This window comes from Rhineura floridana, chromosome 9 (genome assembly GCF_030035675.1).
Source record: "Rhineura floridana isolate rRhiFlo1 chromosome 9, rRhiFlo1.hap2, whole genome shotgun sequence".
NCBI classification, from domain to species: domain Eukaryota; kingdom Metazoa; phylum Chordata; class Lepidosauria; order Squamata; family Rhineuridae; genus Rhineura; species Rhineura floridana.
This window is the reverse complement of record NC_084488.1, coordinates 8,156,490-8,179,210: the sequence shown is the minus strand read 5'-3', so window position 1 is coordinate 8,179,210 and position 22,721 is coordinate 8,156,490. Positions and strand designations below refer to the sequence as shown.

Sequence of the window (22,721 nt, the reverse complement as noted above, 5' to 3'; positions counted from 1 at the left end):
GAATGACCCCCAGGCTGTGGACCTGGTCTTTCAGGGGCAATTGTACTCCATTGAGCACCAGGTCCAAATCCCCTAACCTTCCCTTGTCTCCCACGAACAGTACCTCGGTTTTGTCAGGGTTCAGCTTCAGCTTATTCCTTCCCATCCAGCCACTCACCGACTCCAGGCACTTGGACAGGGTTTCTACAGCCAACCTTGGTGAAGATTTGAATGAGAGATAGAGCTGTGTGTCATCCACATACTGGTGACACTGCAGCCCAAATCTCCTGATGATAGCCCCCAGCGGCTTTATATAGATGTTAAATAGCATCAGGGAGAGGATGGAGCCCTGTGGCACCCCACAAGTGAGAGGCCAAGGGTCCGAAACCTCATCCCCAATGCTACTCTTTGGTGCCTACCAGAGAGGTAGGAATGGAACCACTGCAGTACAGTGCCCCCATGCCTAACCTCTCCAGGCGGTCCAGAAGGATACCGTGGTCAACGGTATCAAAAGCTGCTGAGAGATCCAGGAGGACGAGGAAGGTGCATTCACCCCTATCCAACGCTCTCCTCATATCATCCACCAAGGCGACCAAGGCTGTTTCAGTCCCATGTCCAAGCCTGAAGCTCGACTGAAATGGATCTATCTACGCCTTGCTCCTCACTCCCACTCCTCTCATGGATAGGTTCCTCGTTGCTCATCTGCTGTGCCCACTGGCCTGTGTGGGCTGTTGTTTAATGCTGGATCCAAACACAATAAGACCATATTCATCCACGATTTGATCATGGATGAGGGTGCCAATTTGGTGTGCATTACTGAGGCCTGGGTAAGTGAGCTGGGAGAAGTTGACTTGATCCAGCTTGCCCACCTGGATACTCAGTGCCACACTAACACGGGCTGTAGGGGAAGAGATGTTACAGAACTTCCATCTCTTTCACCAGGAAACCAATCTGCCTCATAGCTGGCTATGAAAGCTTGCACCTGGTGTCGGGCCAAGAAGACAGTAAACTAGGGTTGCTGCTGATGTACCATCCACCTTGCTGCCTGGCAGCTTCTCTGACCAAGCTGGCGGAGGCCATCTCAGCTGTGGAGCCCAGAATGATAATCCTGGGTGATTTCAATGTCCATGCTGGGGCTGCCTCTAGTGTTCCAGCTTGGGACATCATGACAATCATGGGACTGTCTCAAGTTGTTACCAGTCCGACACATAGGGCAGGGCACACCCTCATTTTGGTTTTTCCTCTAGATGCAGGAAAGGGTGGTCTGGAGATGGGGGGTAGATGTCACCCCATTATGTGGTCAGACCACTTCCTGCAGGGGTGGAGGACAGATTAAGATGGTCCACCTCCAGAGACCAATGGAATCCACTGGATTTCTGAAAGCCCAGTGGGAGTTTGCAGCAGATAGAGCAGGTGACCCTGTTGAAGCCCTTGCTATGCTATGGAAAGACACAACACATCGGGTGCTTAACACAGTTGCCCCTGAGCACCCTCTCCGGCATTGTGGAACCCAGTTTGCACCTTAGTGCACCAGGGAACTAAGGGCAATGAAACAGGCTGGACGACAGCTAGAGTGCAAGTGGCAAAAGACATGCCATAAGGCTGATCAAGCACGAGTAAAACATCATAACCATGCCTACTATGTGGCGGTGAGGGTGGCAAAGAAGGGCCACTTCTTTGCCTCCATCACCAATTGAGGTTTTGCATATTGTCAGGGGTCTGTTAACATCAATTCCAGGAAATGCAGTTTTACACCCTCCAAAAACCCACTGTGAATGGTTTGTAAGGCACTTCAAATGTGCTAACCTCCGCAGCAATGTCGATCCCCCTTCTACATCTACTACAGTCCCCAGTGAGGTGTCCAGTGCAACGGCTGCGCAGCTTCTTACAATCAGTTTCAGTTGATGTAGCCTGATGATGTGGACAAGGTGCTTGCGACAATGCAGCCAGCAACGTGTCCTCTCAACCCTTGCCCTTCTTGGCTTATTAAAGCTTGCCAAGGGGGTATGACTGAGTGGATCCAGGGTGTGGCCAACGTGTCGTGGTGGGAGGGAGTGGTCCCAGCTGTCCTGAAAGAGGTGGTGATCTGACCACTCCTGAAAAAGCTCACCCTGGACCTATTGGTTTGTGACAATTACTGCCCAATCGCAAATACTCCCTTTTTAGGGAAGGTGATTGAGAGGGTTGTGGCATAGCAATTGCAAGTGTTCTTGGATGAAACACATTATCTTGACCCATTCCAGTCTGGGTTCAGGCCTGGTTATGGGACTGAACCAGCCTTGGTTGCCCTCATGAATGACCTTTATCGGGAGAAGGACAAGGGGAGTCCAACCCTGTTATTCTTACTTGATCTCTCAGCAGCTTTTGACACCATTGACCATGGTGAGATGGGCATTGGTGACACTGTTTTACAGCGGTTTTGATCCTATCTCCAGTGTCGTTTTCAGAGAACAGCACTGAGTGATTGTCTTTCGGCCCCTTGGTAGTTGTGCTGTGGGGTGCCACAGGGTACCATCTTGCCCCCAATGTTGTTTAACATCTATATGAAGCCCTTGGGACTAGTCATCAGGAGATTACACTGATGATACCTAGCTCTATTTCATGGTAACATCTGAATCAGGAGAGGCCATGCAAGCTCTGGACCAATGCCTGGACTAGATAAGGGCCAATAAACTAAGTCTGAATCCTAGCAAGATGGAGGCGCTGTGGGTTGGTGGCTCCCGAGTTCATATAATTGGTCAATTCCCTGCTTTGCATAGGGTCATACTCCCTCTGAATGGTGCATAGTCTGGGAGGTGCTCCTGGATCCATCGTCACTAGCCCAGGTGACCTCAGTGGCTACGAGTGCCTTTTACGAGCTTTGACTGGTAGGACACCTGCAGCCGTTTCTGCCCTGGACAGCCTGACCGCTGTTGTCCATGCACTGGTAACCTCCAGGCTGGATTACTGTAATGTGCTCTATGTGGGGCTGCCATTGAGTTTGGTCTGAAAACTGAAACTGGTGCAAAATGCGATGGCGCAACCCTTCACTGGGGCAGGGTATCGCCAACATGTTACTCTGCTGCTGAAAGAATTGCACTGGCTGCCCATTAGCTACTGGGCCAAGTTCAAGATTCTAGTTTTGGTGTACAAAGCCCTAGGCAGCTTGGGACCAAGAAACCTGAAATATTGTCTTATCTCTTACATACCCAGTTGATCACTGTGTTCTGCAGGTGAGGGCCTCCTGCAGATACCATCTTATCAAGAGGTCTGTTCAGCACAACACAGGAAGCGGATCTTTAGTGTTGTGGCACTGACACTTTGGAATTCCCTCCCCTTAAATATGAGATAGGCGCCATCTCTGCTACCTTTTCTGCACCTACTGAAGACCTTCCTCTTTCATCAAGCCTTTTAAGTAGAGACCTTACCCCAGTCTGTGCTGGAATTGCTTTTTAAGATGCTCTTAAAGTTGTTTTTTAAAGATGTTTTAAAGATTTGTTTTTAAAGATGTCGAGGTCCACTCAGCCTTCCATCCATCCGTGGTCGGTAAAATGAGTACTCGGCACATGCTGGGGGGTAAAGAAAGGCCGGGGAAGGAACTGGCAATCCCACCCCATATATACGGTCTGCCTAGTAAACGTCATAAGAGTCGGAAACGACTCGCACTGTAAGTGCATGGACACCTTTACCTTTAAATAATGCTCCTCTCATTAAGACTGCACCCTCTGGGCCAGAAATGTTTCTTGGATTTGAGTGTTATATATGCCAGAATTATCATTCTCTAATGTTGTAGCTTGTCTTAGATAAAAAATATATTTTAAAGCATTTTACTCATTCTAAAAGAAAAAATATTTCATTAGTTTTTCTCAGTTTTTCCAAGAAGTCTGGGGGGGAGCAGGTAATTCTTACACAGACCCCCAATTTTTCTGATTTTTCCTGAGCCTTCACATCTCTACCCATAACATAGTTTGAGATACAGCAGTTAGACCAACTTACCATCTGGATTCTTCTGTCATCATCTTTGAGAATGCGGAGCAGTTTCTCCATAAGTGGTGGTACAAAGGAAGTTGAAGTGGTAGGAATCATAAGGATTTCTCGTAAGACAGTTACTAATCTCTTCCTTTATTAAGGAAAAAAGAAGGCTTGACTATTTTTCCCAAACAATGAAAATCACTTATTAGTTTTTAAACACTAATACACTTGTCTCAGAAGTGTTCTTGTTTAAAATCCAAGAATTGGTGATTAACTGTTGATTTAAACATGTGTCAGTTTCTTTTAGTTAGCTATGTTAGTGTATCTGAAACATGCAAGTGTTAAATTGTCTTTGTTCCCATCCACCACACCTGCAGACCTCACTGACTACAACTGGGATCTCTCCCCAATATAACACCACACTAGGAAGCAGAACACAACTTTTGCTAAAAAAATGCCCCATAGCCTGACGGAAGCTACGGAGGAAACCTGACAGGACAGCAAAGTACTGTAATAACCACCACCTCATCTGTGCCTGTATTAAGCACTACACTTCCTATTCCATTGCAATCCCAAGACAAGAAACAACACCTCCTGGTGTCAGTGTGCTGTGTGTCTAAACATGATCTGTGGCTAGAATGAAAGGGCTCGGCTCAGAGTGCAACTGGACAAACTGAAAGTCTTGCCTATACTTCTTCACATACATCTGTTTCTTCCACCTCTTCTGTCCCTCTCAGCCTTCTGTTTTATCAAGGGAATACTTCCTGTTCACCATTTTGCTTCTAATTTTGCTAAGAGTTACTACATTCTCTTCTCTCTTCTTCTTTGTCTTAATACATCCCATTATTACCTTTTATTCTCTGCCTCCTGCTCTTCACACTCATTTATATAAATAAATTGTAATTATGTGAAGTACCCCTTGTGAAAATGTACCTACTGTATATTACTTCACAATTAATTTCATATGTGACGGATTCCTGGTGCATATGAGCACAGCACTCTTTAGCAGAGAATTATTAACGGATTTAACACAGAATACTAAAAGCTATTCATCTGAAAAATAGAATCTTGAATATAATGGGCAGAGCTACTGAACATTTTCCCAGTCAATTCCAGATCAACTAGTAGACAAGCACTACATCAGAAAGAAGCAGGAAGTTTACTACTTAAAGGCCAAAGCAGCAGAATAACAAATACATCAAGGATCTCTTTGTTGCTAAGCTAAGCCTTACCTTCCACCTTCTTCAGTTGTATCCATATAGCCTATCATAAGAATCAGCTGCTGACCTATAAATTCTTTGGTCATCAATTGTTCAATACAAGCCATATCTTCCTTCTCTTCTTGACTGAGAACTGGCATATTCTGAAGGTAACTTAATTAAAAATAAATGGTTATTCAGTGGATTTCAACAATGTCTTGATATGCCTCCCAATTCTTACTTACCCAGGTTACTTTACCATCTCAGAGGCTTGCAAATTATAATTTGACTCACTCTACCAAATAGACAGCAATGCTGCCTCATCAGTCTCCACAACACTATGCACTGAAATCCAGTTGTTATACATTGCTTTTATTTTAATCTTTTGCTGGGCTTTGCAAAGAGAACCTGGGGTTTAGAAGATGCTTAGATGAGCCTTCCAAGACAATGTTCCACCTGCCAGTGCTGGAAGATTAACAGACCCAAGGTCTTCAGCCCACATAACTATTTCTGCACACTCCTCAAGAAGTTGGGCACACACATTAGTAACAATCATCTGTATGATCTAGCAAGCCAGCTTAATTGCTACTTTCTGGATGGCAGAAAAGAGAGTCACAACCAGTAATCTGAGATGAAGATGGAAATTACCGTAGGGAGGGAAAGCAGTATAAATTTTAACAAATGCTTTAATTTTTTAATTTGCTTTTATAAATTTACCTTAACAAATAATCTGCATATACGGCAGGTTCTGGTAGAATGTGTTCTAAAAATTCTTCCCCTTCAGATTTCAAGTACTCACAAAGGGCCTTCCAGAATAAAGCACTCTCAGCAGTTAGTTTTTCTATTGGAATTACCTTCCTTTAAAACAAATATACACACGTTCTCATCAAGGAAAAAACTAGTTTTTTTCCCACCAATTAAGAACTAGCAAGCTTTATAAGGCAATCATGTGCTTAAGCATAAAAGCCAATATTCAAATTTTAAACCAATCACATTAAAAGCCAAAGAGAAGAGGTAGCAGCTGTAATATGAATTGTACTGTAGACATTTTATTCATAAAAAATACTTTAGGGTCAGATTTTCAATTATCCCATGGTAACCAACAGGAATGCCTCACTGAAGCAAAATATCATTAAGTTATATGCAAAATGTTATCCCACAGTAAGTCACTAGACCAATACTCTACTACTAAGCAGAATCACTACTTTTATTCTAGGTTGATGTAATCTCAATATATAAAAGCCAGTTTCTAGTGCCACACTTTAGCATGATTAAGAGACTGAACAGTGAGGCTATAGAGGCTCAGTTTCTTGTAATGCCATTCAGTTCTACCAAACAAAGGAAACAGGCTGCAATCTGAGACACAGGTGAGGGAGGGGTAAGATCTTCCTAAGCATTACTGCTGGGGAGAGAGCAGTGCAAATACCCTTGCTCCTCCTCCTCATTGATTAGGTTTAGGAGAGCATCTCATCCCATATCCTATTCTGACTAATCCATTTGGGGTTGGCAAGAGGAGCACTGCCTGCAAACACAGGCTCTCACTTTGATGGCATCTGCTTTATTTATTATATATTAATTTATTTAATTATTTGATTTATATCCTGCCCTTTCTCCTACTAGGAGCCCAGCCCAGATCTTTACAAAGATCCTCTATAGTAGTGCTCATTTGCCCATTACTATACCAATGACTTTTCCAAAAAGCATACCTCACTGCTTAACAGGGTGCCTTTTAGTGACTGTTGTTTTGATTTGGCTACCTGGGATTTTACCTGGGAATTCTAGCTGCAATTTATTCATATTTTAGTAACTACAGGTTTGGTTTAGAAAATAAACTAATCATCAGAAGATAACGTGGCATATAAATGCTCAAAAACAAACATAATTTCACTCATCCCTAGTGTAAAGTTTAGACAAGAAATTCAACACCAATCTAAAACCAGAAATTAGGTTCTACTAGCAGAAGTCTTTTGGTTTACTCCCCAGCATGAAAAGTAGCTCCCTTTTACCCATATTGAAAGCAAAAACTGAAGTTCAAGTCTCAAACAAAAAAACTTTTAGACACGCATACATACCTGTCATCAAGGTCTGAAACGTTTTTAATTAAGTCATTGACTGGAGAAAGCGAAAACATGATATTAAGCGCTGGAATACACACTTCAGGGCAACTTTCCACATCTAGCCGATGAAGCAATTCTAACACATTCCCCTCAGCCAGACGAAGCCAGGCCTGAAGAAGTTTCTTCTGCACCACTTCTTTCACAGAGTCTATAAAGTAGAAGAATTTAAACCAAGATATAACTTCTTTACTGATATGAACCTGCCCGTACACTGCGTTCTACATCGAAGGCCCTCCTCCGAGTTCCGACTCAGAGAGAAGCTCGGAGGGTGGTAACAAGAACTAGGGCCTTCTCAGTGGTGGCCCCCGAACTCTGGAACAGTCTCCCTGATGAGGTGCGCTTGGCGCCGACATTGCTATCTTTTCGGCACCAAGTTAAAACTTTCCTCTTTTCTAAGGCATTTTAATCTATCTTTAATTTTAATTTAGTTTTTAAAATTTGCTGTAACTGATTTTAGATATTTCATTCTTTTATATGTGTTCTTGCTGTATTATATTATGGGTTCTTATTGTATATAACTGTATTTTTGCTGTACACCGCCCAGAGAGCTATGCTAGTGGGGCGGTATAAAAATTTAACAAATAAATAAATAAATAAATATGGCATATATTGCCTGGGCTCCTGCTGGGAGGAAGGGCGGGACATAAATAAAATAATAAATAAATAAATTTAGTGATTAGCCTGATTGTCTCTACCAAAACTGTATATATATCATGTTAAGCGGTTTATAAGCTGCTTACATAGGGCAGTGTTCACATGACTTGAGAACCCAGGATATGCATGATCTTCATGCTTTTGCACACAGCCTCTTTGCTGAGTCAAGAAACAAACCAGGAAGCCACACTTAACTCCAGCTTTCTGTTACATGTGAACCAAATTATGGTTAATGGCTTCTATAGAAGCCAGGATTCAAAAACCAACTATATAAAATTTTGTTGGTTTTCCCACTCACCAAAGGGAAGAAATGAAGTCAGAGAAAAAGGGGCTGTGTGTGAGTGTACAAAGTTTGTGCATATCCTGACTTATTAAGGCAAGATTTTATTGGGCAAACTGGGCCTGTATAAACAACAGTGAAGGCTTTCCAGAAGCAGTTAATACTTTACTATATAAATACAGTTTATTATATAAACTATGTTATAATATAATTCAATAACAGGCAAAAAACCTTGCGGTTTAAGAATGTACCTATAGCCCACAGCTATTTCTATGAAACTTTAAAAAGCAGGGAAATTGGGCAGCTATAGTGAATGCACCAGAGGAGCAGGAGACCTGAACTCCTCTCTGAGATATTGTCCTACAAATTTGTCAGAATGCAAACACCATTTGGGTTGGTCTTTCACAGTCCAATCCACTTGCTGTGTAGCTTGGAAGAATTTGGTAACATGTTCCTCTGAGCATATGGTGAGTGGTGGCAACACCTGCAATCAGCCCAAATAATAGAAAGAAGACATGTGCTGTGCTGATCTTGTTTTAGCAGGGAGGAAGCAACATTATTAAGACAGTTGATATAGTTCAGGTGGTCACTTTTCGGTGGGGGTCTGGAACCTAACCTGCCGTATGAGTGGGGCTCTACTGTATTTGATGGATCTCAGGCATTTCACTAGCACTAAAAAATAAGGAATTGGCACACTGAACAAGTATATAAAACAGGCAAGTGTAAATTAAAAATAAAAATATATTACCTGATCTATCATTAAGCCCTTGCTGTAATAGCTTTATTCTCTGGGCTATTGTCAAAGCCTTCATATGAATTTTTTCTGCCAGAACCTAGGGTAGACAGAGTTTAGGGCTTGACTAACAATGATTTTTTGCAAATTCAGAACAAGCAACTTCTATTATTATTATGTTTATATCCCACCCTTCCTCCCAGAGAAGCCCAAACCTTTATGTGGTTAACATTGCAGCTACACACTGGGCATTTTGCCACAGTAAGTAATGAACCTATAAGGGAGATTTGAGTTCTGTGACAAAATGAATGGAGGAGGAATATATACACACACACTTTAATCTTGTCACATAATTTAGTAATTTGATTTGCAAGTGGACAGGCTGAAAACCACAAGGAGCCACTGTATTTGTTCCATTTGTATCTTATATTTCTTCTTGCCACCCTGGGCTCCCTTGGGAGGAAAGGTAGGATATAAATTTCATAAAACAAAATAAGGGAACTCCATGAAAACTTACAAATAATCACTAGGTTTCTGTTTTAGACCTAACACTTAAGACCTTCAGAGAGAGACTGACTCCACTGACAGTGAACTTATTATGGCTCAGTGGAAAGAAAGACCCTTACTCTTGCCACATGAGCTGGAAACTGTACCATTGGTCTCACCTGAAAGGTGATTTTCATAGGAAGGGGCCATCACTGTGGGTAACAGTTCCACCTATCGTGCGAAGGCAAGAATGTTTTTGAAGTCAAGACTAGGGACGTCATGCCCCTCCCACTCTCCAGTTCATTCGTAGCGAGTCTAAAAGAGATATCTAAAAATACAAGAACAAGGCCAACAGGCCCGCCAGGAAAATAACATAATAGTCACATGCATAACAACATGACTCTAACCTAACTACATAACATAACAGAACTAAAAGTCTTGACTTCACTCTTACATTTAAATATAATATGGAAACAATAACATATAACCCATTGATAAAATCACTAGTCATCCTCCAACTGGGAGGGTCGTGATGGCCCCTTCCTATGAAAATCACCTTTCAGGTGAGACCAATGGTACATTTTCCATAGGAAGTGGGCCATCACTGTGGGATGTACCAAAGCAACCCATATAGGGAGGGACCACCCACATGTTAATCCTCATTAAGAACCTGTTGCAACACTCGTCTGCCAAAAGAAGCATCAGCAGAGGCATAACGATCAATTTTATAATGTCTTATAAACGAGTGTGGGGAAGACCAGACTGCGGCCCTACAAATATCGGCAACAGGAGCATTAGTAGCAAAAGCAGCCGAAGTGGCAGCTGACCTAGTAGAATGAGCTGTTATACTAGCAGGAACTGGCAGCTTCAGGGACTCATATGCTAAGGTAATGCATGCCCTTAACCAACGGGATAAGGTAGGATTGGATACTTTATGCCCCATAGACCCTGGATGAAAGGATACAAACAGAGACTCCGTTCGTCGAATCTCTTGGGTCCTAGACAGGTAGGTCTTGAGAGCCCTCCGGACATCCAACGAATGCCAAGCCTTCTCGAGAGGATGGGTAGGATTCGGGCAAAAGGAAGGCAAAACAATGTCCTGGTTGCAATGAAAAACTGAATCGACCTTGGGACGAAAGGAAGGGTCAGTCTTCAGCACAACAGAGTCCTTATGGAAGACGCAGAGGTGTCTAGCGGAAGACAATGCGCCCAACTCCGAAACGCGTCTGGCAGATGTGATTGCAATCAGAAACAGGACCTTGAAGGACAGAATACGTAGGGGCACAGTTCTGATGGGTTCAAACGGAGGGCGTTGCAAAGCCTGCAGAACTTTCGGCAAACTCCATGAGGGGAACCGATGGACAACAGCCGGAGAGCGTAGGGCGACTCCCCTCAAAAAACGTTTGATGAACGGATGTGAGGAAATATGATCTCCAGGAGAGGACACTGAGAGAATGGATGACAGAGTAGACGCATGTCGACGTAGAGTGTTGGGTCGAAGTCCCATCATAAAGCCACTATGGAGAAATTGGAGCACCTGGTGCACATTGGCCTGGGATGGATCGTGGTGGTGGGACTGACACCACTTGGAGAAAGCCACCCAGGTATGTTGATAAATGCGAGTGGTAGATGGTCTTCTCGAGGCCAAAATAATATCAATCACAGCGTCAGACAGTCCAGCTGACCTCAAGTGTCTCCGTTCAAACGCCACGCTGTTAGATTGAGCCAAGTAGGGTCCTGGTGCAGTACTGGACCCTGGGATAAGAGGTCTGGCGTTACTGGAAGTGTCCAAGGGTCCATCATTGACATTGCCAGAAGATCTGAGAACCACGGACGGCGTGGCCAAAATGGTGCTATCAGAACCAGCTGTGCCCTTTCGGTTCGCGCCTTCCTCAAGGTTTTGGCTAACAATGGTATGGGAGGAAAGGCGTACAATAGACCGTCTGGCCACGGTGTTGTCAGAGCATCCACTGCTTCTGCTGTTGAGTCCAGGTATCGGGCAAAGTACCTGGGAAGCTGGCAATTGTGACTGGAAGCAAACAGGTCGACTGAGAGGGCGCCGAACCGACACTGGAGACGATGGAAAATGGCTGGATGAAGTTTCCATTCTCCCGGGAAGACCTGTTGTCTGCTGAGCCAGTCTGCTGTCACATTCAAAATCCCTTTGAGGTGCTCTGCTTTCAGGGATTGTAGATGTTGTTCTGCCCAGACAAAGATGAGGGAGGCTAAGTCCTGCAGAGGACGAGACCTGGTGCCCCCTTGTCTGTTCAAATGTGATTTTACACACGTGTTGTCTGTTCGAATGAGCACATGATGCAAAGGGAACAGAGACTGAAAATGACATAGAGCCAAGTGGACAGCCTTTAGTTCCAGCCAGTTGATGCTTCGAGCTCGCTCTGCGTTGGGCCAAACCCCCTGAACATACTGGGAGTTGCAGTGGGCTCCCCAACCTATGAGGCTGGCATCTGTGGTCACGACGGTTCTGTGGGGTTCTCTGAACGACGTGCCCTTGGAGAGGTGTTGAACCTTGGTCCACCAGCGGAAGGAGAGGCGCAGAGTGGGGCTCAAACGAACTTTGCGATAGTTGGAGCTGGCAATGTCTTTTTGAAAAGGCAACAGAGTCCACTGAAGGGGCCGAGTGTGAGCTCGAGCCCAGGGTACAATGTGGATTGTGGAGATAAACATCCCGAGCGCTCTGGCGAGAAGCATGACGTCTGCGGATGTTTGTTGCATCAGGGACCTTGCGATGCTTGTGATGGCAGTGATGCGATCTGGAGACAGGAAGACCATTGCCTGCAGGGTGTCCAACATTGCCCCAAGATGTAGTAGGCGTTGGGTTGGTTGGAGATGGCTTTTGTCGAAGTTGACCAGCCAGCCGTAGGTCTGCAAAACATTGAGGGTGATCATTAAATGATGATGAGCCAGCTCTTCAGATTTGGCCCGTATAAGCAGATCGTCCAAATATGGGTAGATATGAACCCCTTGGGTCCGAAGGTAAGCCACTAGGATGAGTAGCACCTTGGAAAATACTCTTGGAGCAGAGGAGAGGCCAAATGGCATCGCTCTGTATTGAAAATGTTGGTGGCCAAAGGCAAACCGAAGAAACTTTCTGTGGGCTATGCAAATGGGTACATGGAGATACGCTTCCTTAAGGTCGATAGAAGCCAGGAAGTCTCCTTCATGCAGACTCTCGGTAATGGAATGGAGAGATTCCATTTTGAACCTGCGGTATGTTACAAAACGGTTGACAAACTTGAGGTCCAATACCGCCCTCCAAGATAAATCTCGTTTTGGCACAGCAAATAGGAGGGAGTACACCCCTTCCGATCTCTCAGTTGTGGGAACTGGCTCTATTGCCGCTATGTGCAAGAGGTGATGTATAGCTGTCTGCATGATGTTGTGCCTGGCTGGTGCCCTTGGGCAAGGAGACGGGTGGAATCTGTCTGACGGGGTTGCCCAGAACTCTATGGTATAGCCATAAGTGAAGAGGTCCCTGATCCAGGGGACCGTAGTAAGGCGCAGCCATCGATCTCCAAAATTAAGTAATCTGCCACCTATGGGGATGGCGTTAATACTACTTGTGTAGGCGAGGACCTCCCCTATATGAGGACGATGAGTTGCCCCTGCGCCCTTGGTACTGACCTCTGCCCTGGGGGCGTCGGTTCCAGGAGCCCCTGAATGCGTTGGAATCATAGGGTCTGAAATCGCGGCCTCGTCCTCCTGGTCGCGTTCCTCGAAAGGGCTGGTTAGAACGAAAGGAGGGAAATCGCCTGAGGGGCCTGTGGTCGATGTTCTTGATTGTGGCTAGAACCGGTTTGTGGGCGTCTTTTGGATCAACCAGAACTGCCTTTAGAGCTTCCTCACCGAAGAGTAGAGATCCGGAGTAAGGAGCCTTGGACAGGTTTAATCTAGCCGCTGAATCAGCTTGCAGTGGCGAAGCCAGAGGGTGCGACGAGCGACTATTTGAGTCGTCATGGCTCGTGCCCCTAATTGGGTGGCATCCAAAGTGGCATCGGCCACAAAGGCTGCTGTCTTATGTAACTTCAATAGTGCTCTTTTGAAGGCGACAGGATCAGGGTTATCGTCCTCTAGAAGGTCATCTAGCCACATCATAGATGCTCTGGAGAAGATGGAGGCTGAGGCAGAGGCACGCATGGCTAGGGCAGTGGCCTCGTGGTTCTTGCGGAGGGCGAAGTCTATTCGACGTTCAGTAGTATCTTTTAGGTGGGATTCCCCTTCCCTGGGCAAGATAGATCGTGAAACGAGGCGAGCGATCGGTTCATCTATGCCAGGGACATCTAACTTGGTGGCGAAGTCTGGGGCTAGGGCGTAAAGTCTGTCAGCCATGTTCTTGAAGCATCGAGCTTTGAGCGGGTGGGCCCATTCTTCGGAAGCTAATTTGGCAATTGGGTCCGGCACCGGGATGTAGTGTTCAGTAGGTGCAGGGGATTTGAGGACCTTGGCCCCTTTGAGAGTTGGAGCGGACGAAGTTGAGGGCGCAGTCTGGAGACCAAGGGTATGAAGTACCCTACGTGCAAGCGGTTGGTAATCTGAGGTATTGAACAAGCGATACGATGTATCCTCCTCATGATCTGAATAGTCGCTCCGGTCGTCTCCTTCAACATGGTCAGTGAAAGTTAACTCCTCCGCATACGAGGCTTCGTCCGTACATCTGCCTCTGGCTAAATCGAAGGGATCTGGCGAGCAGGAAGGATGAGCAGCATGGAACGCGCGTTGGTCCATGTTGAGTGGGGGTCTGGCAGGAACCTGTGGTAGTGACTGCATTTGTGTGAAATAAGCCAGCATGGCTTGGAGTTGGGAGAGGAAATCAGGAGACAGCTGCAGACCAGATGTGTGAGATGTATGTGCCTGGTGGGCTATTGGAACAGATGTCTGAGGCGGTAAGCCAGAGGTAGGTTCGTTAGGCGAACCGTGAGGGGGAAAGCCAACAAACTCTTCCTCGTCAGAGGCAGGAGCAGGAGAATGGAAAATATCACTTATGTGTGTCTGTGCTGTGGTGGTTGTTGGCACAGAGACATAACGAGGGCGCTTTGGTTTACTATGGCTGGAAAGATGTTTTGTCTTAGCCAGTGCTTTGGCATGTCTGGTCTTAGACGTGTTAGTATGTTGTGGCTTGGCTGATTGTGGCATGTCTGGCTGATCTGGCACCATGTGTGTTGATGGTGACATGCCTGGCTGTTCTGCCATCTTATATGAACCTGGGTGCAGTACACTGCCACGGAGGGGGCAGGATGTAAAGACCCGAACTGGCACAGCGTACTACCACGGAGGGGGTAGGATACACTGGCAGATGGCGAATGCACTGCCACAGAGGGGGCAGAATGCACAGAGGTATCAACGTTAATATAATATAGGCTGTTTTAGAGTTGGTACACTCAGATTAGTGCTGTAGGCTGGGTTTTTGGCTTGTTCACGGCCCCATAGGGGGCAGGATATGTAATGTAAATCAGATTTAGTACAAGTCAGCCACTGATATTAAAGCTCCAGCCTTGATAATGTAATCCAGCCACTAGGATTAAAGCTCCAGCCTTGATAATGTAATCCAGCCACTAGGATTAAAACTCCAGCCTTGATAATGTAATCCAGCCACTAGGATTAAAGCTCCAGCCTTGATAATACAATCCAGCCCACTAGGATTGGAGCTCCAGCCTTAATAATACAATTCAGCCACTATGATTACAGCCACAGTAAAAATGTGTGTAAATCAGCCTTGTGTAAATTTGTCAGCAGCACATATACACAAACATACAGATAGATAGCCTGCAGGGGAGGTATCCGATGCTTAAAAAATGGTAACGAAAAAGGCGGGAATTTTGAATTTCAAAAAATGGCGCCCAGAAAAACGGGCGGGAAAAAAACGATCAAAAGGGGGCTGAGGAAGAAGGAGCAATGGCGGCCGTCGGAAGCGAACTGGGAGAAGGGCTGCCCAGCACGGACTCGCCGAAAGCCGCAGTAGCGGCTCTGGAAAAACTCTGGAAGGGCAGGTAGAGGCAAAAAACGGCAGCCGCCGCAGAGAGAGCCGCAATAGCGGTCTGTAAAGCCCTTCGCAGTGGGATTTAGGCCACGTAGCGAGGGCGATCTGCGGTAAGGAGTAAGAGCGGGAGCCGCAGCTGCAAGCTCCCGCTGAGATCGGATCAGCCGCAGCCGCGGCAACGATCGGGGGGGGGGAAGGAGGGTGGATTCCCCTTCCCTCACAAGCGATCAAGAGATCGGATCAGCCGCAGCCGTGGTAACGATCGGGGGGGAGGGAGGGGGATTCCCCTTCCCTCACAAGCGATCAAAAGCGATCAAAAAGAGAACCGCAGCCGCGGTCACTGAGGGAGCCCCCTGGCTACGGATACGACAGAGCCGGGGGGGGGGAGGGGGCTTGAAACTGCCAAAACAAAGAGAGCCGCAGCCGCGGTCTCAGAGGGAGCCCCCAGTCAAGGAAATAAAAGAAATTAAATAGCCTTGAGGAAAGGGGGAAGAGAGCCGCAGCCGCGGTCTCTGAGGGGATCCTCAGTAGGCTAGACACAAAAAACGGAAAAAAGGAAAAAAGGTTTTAAAGAGAGATAGACTTAGCTAAATGCTACGTGAAATTCCAATCTTGTTCGTACGAAGGCAAGAATGAACTGGAGAGTGGGAGGGGCATGACGTCCCTAGTCTTGACTTCAAAAACATTCTTGCCTTCGCACGATAGGTGGAACTGTTACCCACAGTGATGGCCCACTTCCTATGGAAAAATGTTCTTCTGGCACAAATCCCTGTCCAGCAAGTGATACTCATGTGTGGAAGCAGGCTTTAGTAGCCCGTGTGAATACAAATGTATATCTGCAACATAACATCCCTCCAGACCTCTTTGAGCTGCCTGGATCCATCAACTGATGCCTCTGTACAGCTAGTTACTCCTCATGTCATGACTGAATAGCTGAATGCTATTGGAGCTGGGCCACAATATTTAACAGTTAATACAATGCACTCTGCTAATAGCATTTATGCTTACAGTGGTCAATCTGAACCAGAACCTGAAACAAGATCCAACTATATAATCCTCAGCGAAAAGCCACCATAATAAAATTGAAAACAAAGCCTGACATACCCAGTGTTCCTCTACTGTTGAATTCAGCTCATATTTTGAGTGGCCTAGGACAGATTCACTTCCTTGCAAACAGCTAAGATTATTTTGTTTTTAATTGCCATGTACACCCACTGTTTCTGGACCATCTCAAATACATTTGCCAGCCAGGACATGAAGAAGGTTGCTGTTATTGCAATTATTGCAGTTACTGTGAACAGCTATTCTTGCTGGTTCTGATCAGAAGTAAAAACTTAACAAGCCTGATTTTTGTCAGATATAAAAAACAAACACATTCTTGTAGAGAACAGTCTGTACTCAGCAGCTTACGCTGTACCAAAACATAATTTCATTCCCCACAGAAAACAAAGTCGACTTCTCTAAACATTTGGATAATAAATGACTGACAAGTGATATTAATAGATTATGACTTACCTGGTATGCCAATTTCCTGACTGTCTCTTTTACATCCATCGTACGACCTATAATTTTTGACAGAGTTTTAGCTGATGGACTAATACATGACAATACAGCACGCCTGACTTCTGGATTGGAGTCATTCTCAATTAAATTGTTGTAAACTGAAAGGAAAACAGTATAATGCAAAACTTGTGAGTGGAAAACGCACACAAACAAGGAAAATATACATTAATAATAAGGGCCAACACACTTTGCAAGATTATACATTAGGATGTTCATATTAGATCCCGAACATCTAAATACTATACAGCCAACCAGGGCTTCCCAGCACACGTCTGAGTGTTAAGAGACAAAGCATATCTGTCCTTCATATTTCACATGTTTGCTACAAGAAACATCAAGTAATGCTAGTGTAGCCATGACAAACATGATGCAGCTGGCACAAATTAGTAGCTTGCAGACTAACTACAATGGGGAACACCATCCTGTATTCATCAGGCAGCAAAACGTTCACTAAGAACCAGGTTGGATTGATATAAATGAGGGCAATTTAAACCAGAAATTTGGATCACTAAGAACCAAACTCAATTTAAACCATCAATTTAAAATCCAAACATTTACATTTCTTATTTAGATACTTCCAAAATATAAAGTGCATATTAATTGGTTTCTATTACCATAGAAACATATTGGTCTGCATCCAATGCCACAGTTCCACTGACCCGGGGCTTCCATGAACACAATGGAATTTCCCCTCTTTGTCCTGTTCCCTTCAGCCATGCATGTGTCCTCAAAATCAGCTGCGGAGGATTTGGGATGGTGTACCAGAGGAGAAGAGGAAACTGAATCCCACTGGTGCAGCATTGACTACAACCCACTGATTAGTCAGTTGACTCAGAGCTAATTGGAGAGATCAGGTGGTTTAGGCAGAAAATAAGAGTACACGGTCACCCTTTTTGTGGATGACAACTGTGGTAACTTTTGAGCCCTGGCCCCCAATATCAAGCCATAATAAAAGGGCACATACAATTGCACTGTATGACTGATGAAAACATTTCCCCCCAAAAAAGGGAGGGTCATTACTTTAGTTTTATGTCTGCATTCAATTCAGATTTAATTTTAAACCTAAAATTTTAAATTTTAATTTTCAAAAGATTGTTTTCAAAAGAAAAGCTATGAATTTATTTTTTATATTCTCTGTCCTGTTTAGAACAAGGCCCTCCCTTAGATTAAGAGGCAGAGATCCTTGCAGGAATTTGTTCCAAACAAGATTTAAATTCTAATTTACTGATATTTATTTTAACCAGCATCGCTTGTTTTCAATGGCCCAGTTTGGACATACATTGCTTGGCTTCCTCAGCCATTTAGCAGCCAGGAACAAGCGTTGGAACCACATACGTCCCCCTTTCCTCAATGCATCAGTCATGCCTAGCATGAACTACAGATCCTCATGACGGCTTTTCAGTAGTGGCCCCCTCGCAGTAGAACACCTTCGCTTTGAATTGTTGCAAGCACCAACAGTGATGCAATTTTGGCACCTGCTGAAAACCCATTTATCTTCTGAGGCCTTTTGGCTACTAACACCAGCTGGTTCCTTTTCTAATTATTTGATATTGACCTAGCAGCTCTGGTTTATTTTGAATTGTTGTTTTATTACACTTGTTTTTTGTACACCAATAATAATAATATTTCCATTTATAGACCACTTACTAACAGAAAGCTCTCAAAGCGGTTTACAGTAGAATACACAAAGTACAATAAAAACCATATCAAATTAATTTACAATGTACACTGCCTTGTTACTGTGTATGAAAGGCAGTATAAATTATCAGTCAATTCTCAACTGTCTGAAATGAGGAACTGCACTTTCATATCAATTTTTCAAACCAGGATCTTAAACTGCACAATCAGCACACCGGAGCTAGTACATGAAATGAAGACAAACAAAATTAAGCTTTAACAAGCCAGGAAGAATACATCCAAACCAGGCCAGTGTCTTACCCTACTCTTGTCCCCAATGAGGCCAGTGCCTTAAACTGTTCTTGTCCCCTCCCCCATGTTCTATACTGATAATTATCGATTTTCCACTCTATATACTACTTCAGAGTTCTGTTTTTACAAGTATATTCAACTCTGCCAGGCAAAATTATATTATGACTGCTTTGTTTTCTCACCATATAATATACCCAGGGAACTATTAGATCAGTGGTTCCCAACCCCGGGGCCGTGACCCACAGGGGGGCTGCAAAGTAATCCAGAGGGGGGCACGAACTGTAAAGAAATGAATTATTTATTAATTTTTTTAAAAAAGTCTTCACTCCTGGGATGCTGTCTGCTCTCCACTGCCGCTGTAGATGACACCTCCCCCTTGCTCCAAAGGAGAGGGGAGGTCTTTGCTGAAGCGCCAGAGCATCTTTCGGGCACACCAAGGACAGGCATCTGCCTATACCACGCATGGCAGATGCCAAAGGAGGCTGAAGGAGGTGCTACCAGGAAGAAGAGGGGATTACTATCCCAACTCCTGTCACCTCGCACTGCCAGTGCTGATGATGCCCTTACTCAGAATGAGAGGAGAGGGCTTTTTGTAAAGCAAAAAGAAGCAAGGCTGCAAGGAAAGGCTGCTTTCCCCCTTCCTTCCTGGCAGCCAGCCTGGCTGCCTTTCTTGACTCCTGCTTTGCTGCCACCTCCTTTGAAAAATTATTTTATTTATTTATTTATTTATTTATTTATTTATTTCATTAAACTTATAGACCGCCCCATAGCCGAAGCTCTCTGGGCAGTTCACAAGACAAGAAATAGCAAAGTACAAGACATGTATCAATATAAAACATATAAAACATTATTATTGGTGAGGCCGCCCAGATTTTGCTTCAGCCCAGACACAGCCAAAAAGCAGTGAGGAAGCTTAGGACTTGCTCGCCCCCCATTTCTGAGGCTAGGTGGGTGTGCTAGTGTCCCCCCTTTCTTCCACCTACATTCTGCCCCCCAACTTCTCTCTCCAAGATGCTGCAGCAATTGAGCCTAAATGCATGAACACCTGCAGATGCTTGCAGGAGAGGGAGGTGTGTTTGTGTGTGTGCGTGTGCTGATCTGTCTTCTGCTCCACTCTCATTCCCCAAGTGCATGCTAACCAAGCCATCAGTTCTGATGATCATCCCAAGGCCTAAAAGCACTAACTCCCTCCTCAATCTATCCACCCTTTTGCCTTCACAATCTAGCATCCCCACCACTACATTGCTGCTTCTTGATGATGATGATTTTTTAAAAGCTCAGCAGGTTGGCTGAGGCTGGTGTCCACATACTGCAGCTGAAATATATTTATTTATTGCGTTTATATCCCACCTTTCCCCTACATTGCTCAAGGTGGTGTACATGGTTCCCACCCTTCCATTTTATCCTTACACCAACCCTGTGAGATAGGTCAGCTGAGAGACTGCTTCTGGCCCACGGTCACCCAGTGGACTTCATGGCTGGATGGGGATTTGAACCTGGATCTTAGTCCAACACTGCAACCCACTGGTGTTGGGAGACAGGACTGTACACCTTCAGACTATGGGGGGAGGGGTATACCAATTTGATTTGACCTTTGCATCAAGAAAAGGGAGCTTTTTATGAAAAGGAATATTTGGAGATGTGATTTTTGCCATGCACCATTTTTTTCAGTTAACAGAGACTAAAATTTCAATTAGTGGGGGGAATGAAATTTTTTGAGTTTACAAAGGGGGTCCCATACTCATAAAGGTTGGGAACTACAGTATTAGATGATAAAGCTGAACTTAAATATTTCAGCCAAGAATTTTAAGAAGAATTGCAAAGATAAAAACCATATTTAAATTAAACTAAATATCAACAATATAGCAGCAACATACCATTTACCACAGGGCAATCATTATCCTTTGGATCCTGAAGTCTAGACAATGCCAGCACAGCTTGAATTCTCACATTTGGAACTTTATCTTTCACTCTAAGCAACATGGCATTGTTAATCTGATCATATAGCTCATCTTCAATCTGAGCATTCTCTGGTAGACTCCCCAAAAGTTTATTAATAAGTTGGCATACTCGAAATCTAACTGCATTGTTGTTAGCATTATGCGACTTGAAAAGAAACAAGAAGTTAGGTTTTTTTTTAAGTATACTTGCTTTATTGTACTTATGTTCATAAAATTTCAGAAATCTTAGTTTCAAATATTTGCACATAAAAATCTCATCAGTTTACACAATATGATTGTATTTAAGAACAAAATGTACTCTTTTGTGTATCAAAACATACACCTTATTTTTCTTAAGTTATAATACAATCCTGACAGGGTCAGCCTTAATCTTTAATTACTGATTTATTCATTAAAATGATATTTGCTCCCACTTAAGCATGGGTAACGCTGGCCCAAAACAAGAACTGCAGTGCTTAAGAGCAATTCTCAAACTGGTCTTCAGCAAGGCCACAGAACAGGAATGTGGACTGCAAGTTCAACCGTAACACATACAAGTCAAATGAGCAAACTGGAGCCTCAGTGGCTATATCAAATGTCCCCGGTTGCTGCACTTCAGGAATTCTGGCCTAGGTGAATGATAATCAGCAGCACAAATTTCTCAACAGGTAACCCCATTTCTCCTCACTGCTTTTTGTCATTAAGAACAAGACAGATAACACAGCTCATGCATTTAAGGTGATTTACCCAGAATAGCTTAATATTCTACCTCACCATTAAGAAAATAGCTTAGGAACACATACTCAATTTCTATGCAGATTGATATTGTGTCCATTAGATATTATAAAAAGGAGTTTCATGTATCCAGTACGAGTTTTTAACCATTGCACTATTGTTATGGTACCTCAAGCAGAAAGTTGAACAAGTAATTCAGAAGAGAATTCTCCACTTCCTCCTCTTCTTCAGTATCATCTTTTTCTAGCTCATAAAAAGAACCAACAAACTTGGCCACAAAATTTATCACTTGTTCTACTGAGGGTTCTCTTTTGTAGATTATCATGGCATACTTAAGGTAACGAACAAATTCCTCGTGAAAACAGATTTTGTCCTGCAACTAGAAGCAAGAGTCACATAACGAGCAATACAATTTCATTAACACAATTAAACAATGGTAGAACAGACCTTTGTTAAGAAACAGCCAACCCAGACATGTTAACAATCCTCTCATTATGCAGCAGCATCTTTCCCACTGAGTACTGTTCTTTGGACAGGGCTTGAAAAATCCAAAGGGCAGAGCAATCCAACTCATGGGAAGCTGGGGGAAGGGGTGCTGGCGGGAAGCTCCAGGGCATCCAATTGCCATTTGGGAGCATCCTGGCTGGCTGAACGTGAGCTCAGCCGGAAGTTGTGTGCGGGGACCGGAAAGTAAAAGCCAGCTGTCATGAATACCCCTACCAGAGAGTAAGCACTCTCCATTGATTTCCACTGTAATTATTTTCTTATACTTGGGCCTAGATCGGACCTGCAGGAGCGCTCCAAGCAAAAGTAAGATGTGGCCTAAGTCACCCCACCACGGCCCATCCTCTGACATGTACCCAGAACACCCCTTTTTCTGGCCTTGTGCCACTTCCCCTTCCGCCAGGCTGGGCTTCCCCAGTGGAGCCCAGGCTGAGCTGGCTCAGCCAGGGATTTGCCAAATCCAGCTCCTCTCAGCCCAGTGTAAATAGCAGTTGGATTGTGCCTTAAGCCTTGAAAACTGAGATACTGTGCAGGGCAATGCAGGGTTGACCCCTAAAATGTGATACTGGCTTCTTAATATATGAAGATGTGATGCCTATGGCTTTGAAATATTTTTCTAGTCCTGTATTATGACTTGAGAAGGCTGTAAGTATGTA

At 44.4% G+C, this 22,721-nt stretch overlaps 1 protein-coding gene across 1 annotated transcript in view; it reads right to left on the bottom strand.

Moving 5' to 3' along the window:
- NCAPG (non-SMC condensin I complex subunit G) overlaps positions 1 to 22,721 on the bottom strand; it is a 65,333-nt gene that overhangs the window by 28,113 nt on the left and 14,499 nt on the right. Inside the window, exons 3-10 of the mRNA XM_061584151.1 lie at positions 21,731 to 21,940; positions 20,764 to 20,992; positions 16,910 to 17,055; positions 8,929 to 9,013; positions 7,202 to 7,394; positions 5,847 to 5,987; positions 5,163 to 5,303; positions 3,955 to 4,078 (exon numbers count right to left, since the gene is read on the bottom strand). Coding sequence (XP_061440135.1) covers positions 3,955 to 4,078; positions 5,163 to 5,303; positions 5,847 to 5,987; positions 7,202 to 7,394; positions 8,929 to 9,013; positions 16,910 to 17,055; positions 20,764 to 20,992; positions 21,731 to 21,940 — 1,269 coding nt within the window. The remainder of the gene's footprint in view (positions 1 to 3,954; positions 4,079 to 5,162; positions 5,304 to 5,846; positions 5,988 to 7,201; positions 7,395 to 8,928; positions 9,014 to 16,909; positions 17,056 to 20,763; positions 20,993 to 21,730; positions 21,941 to 22,721) is intronic.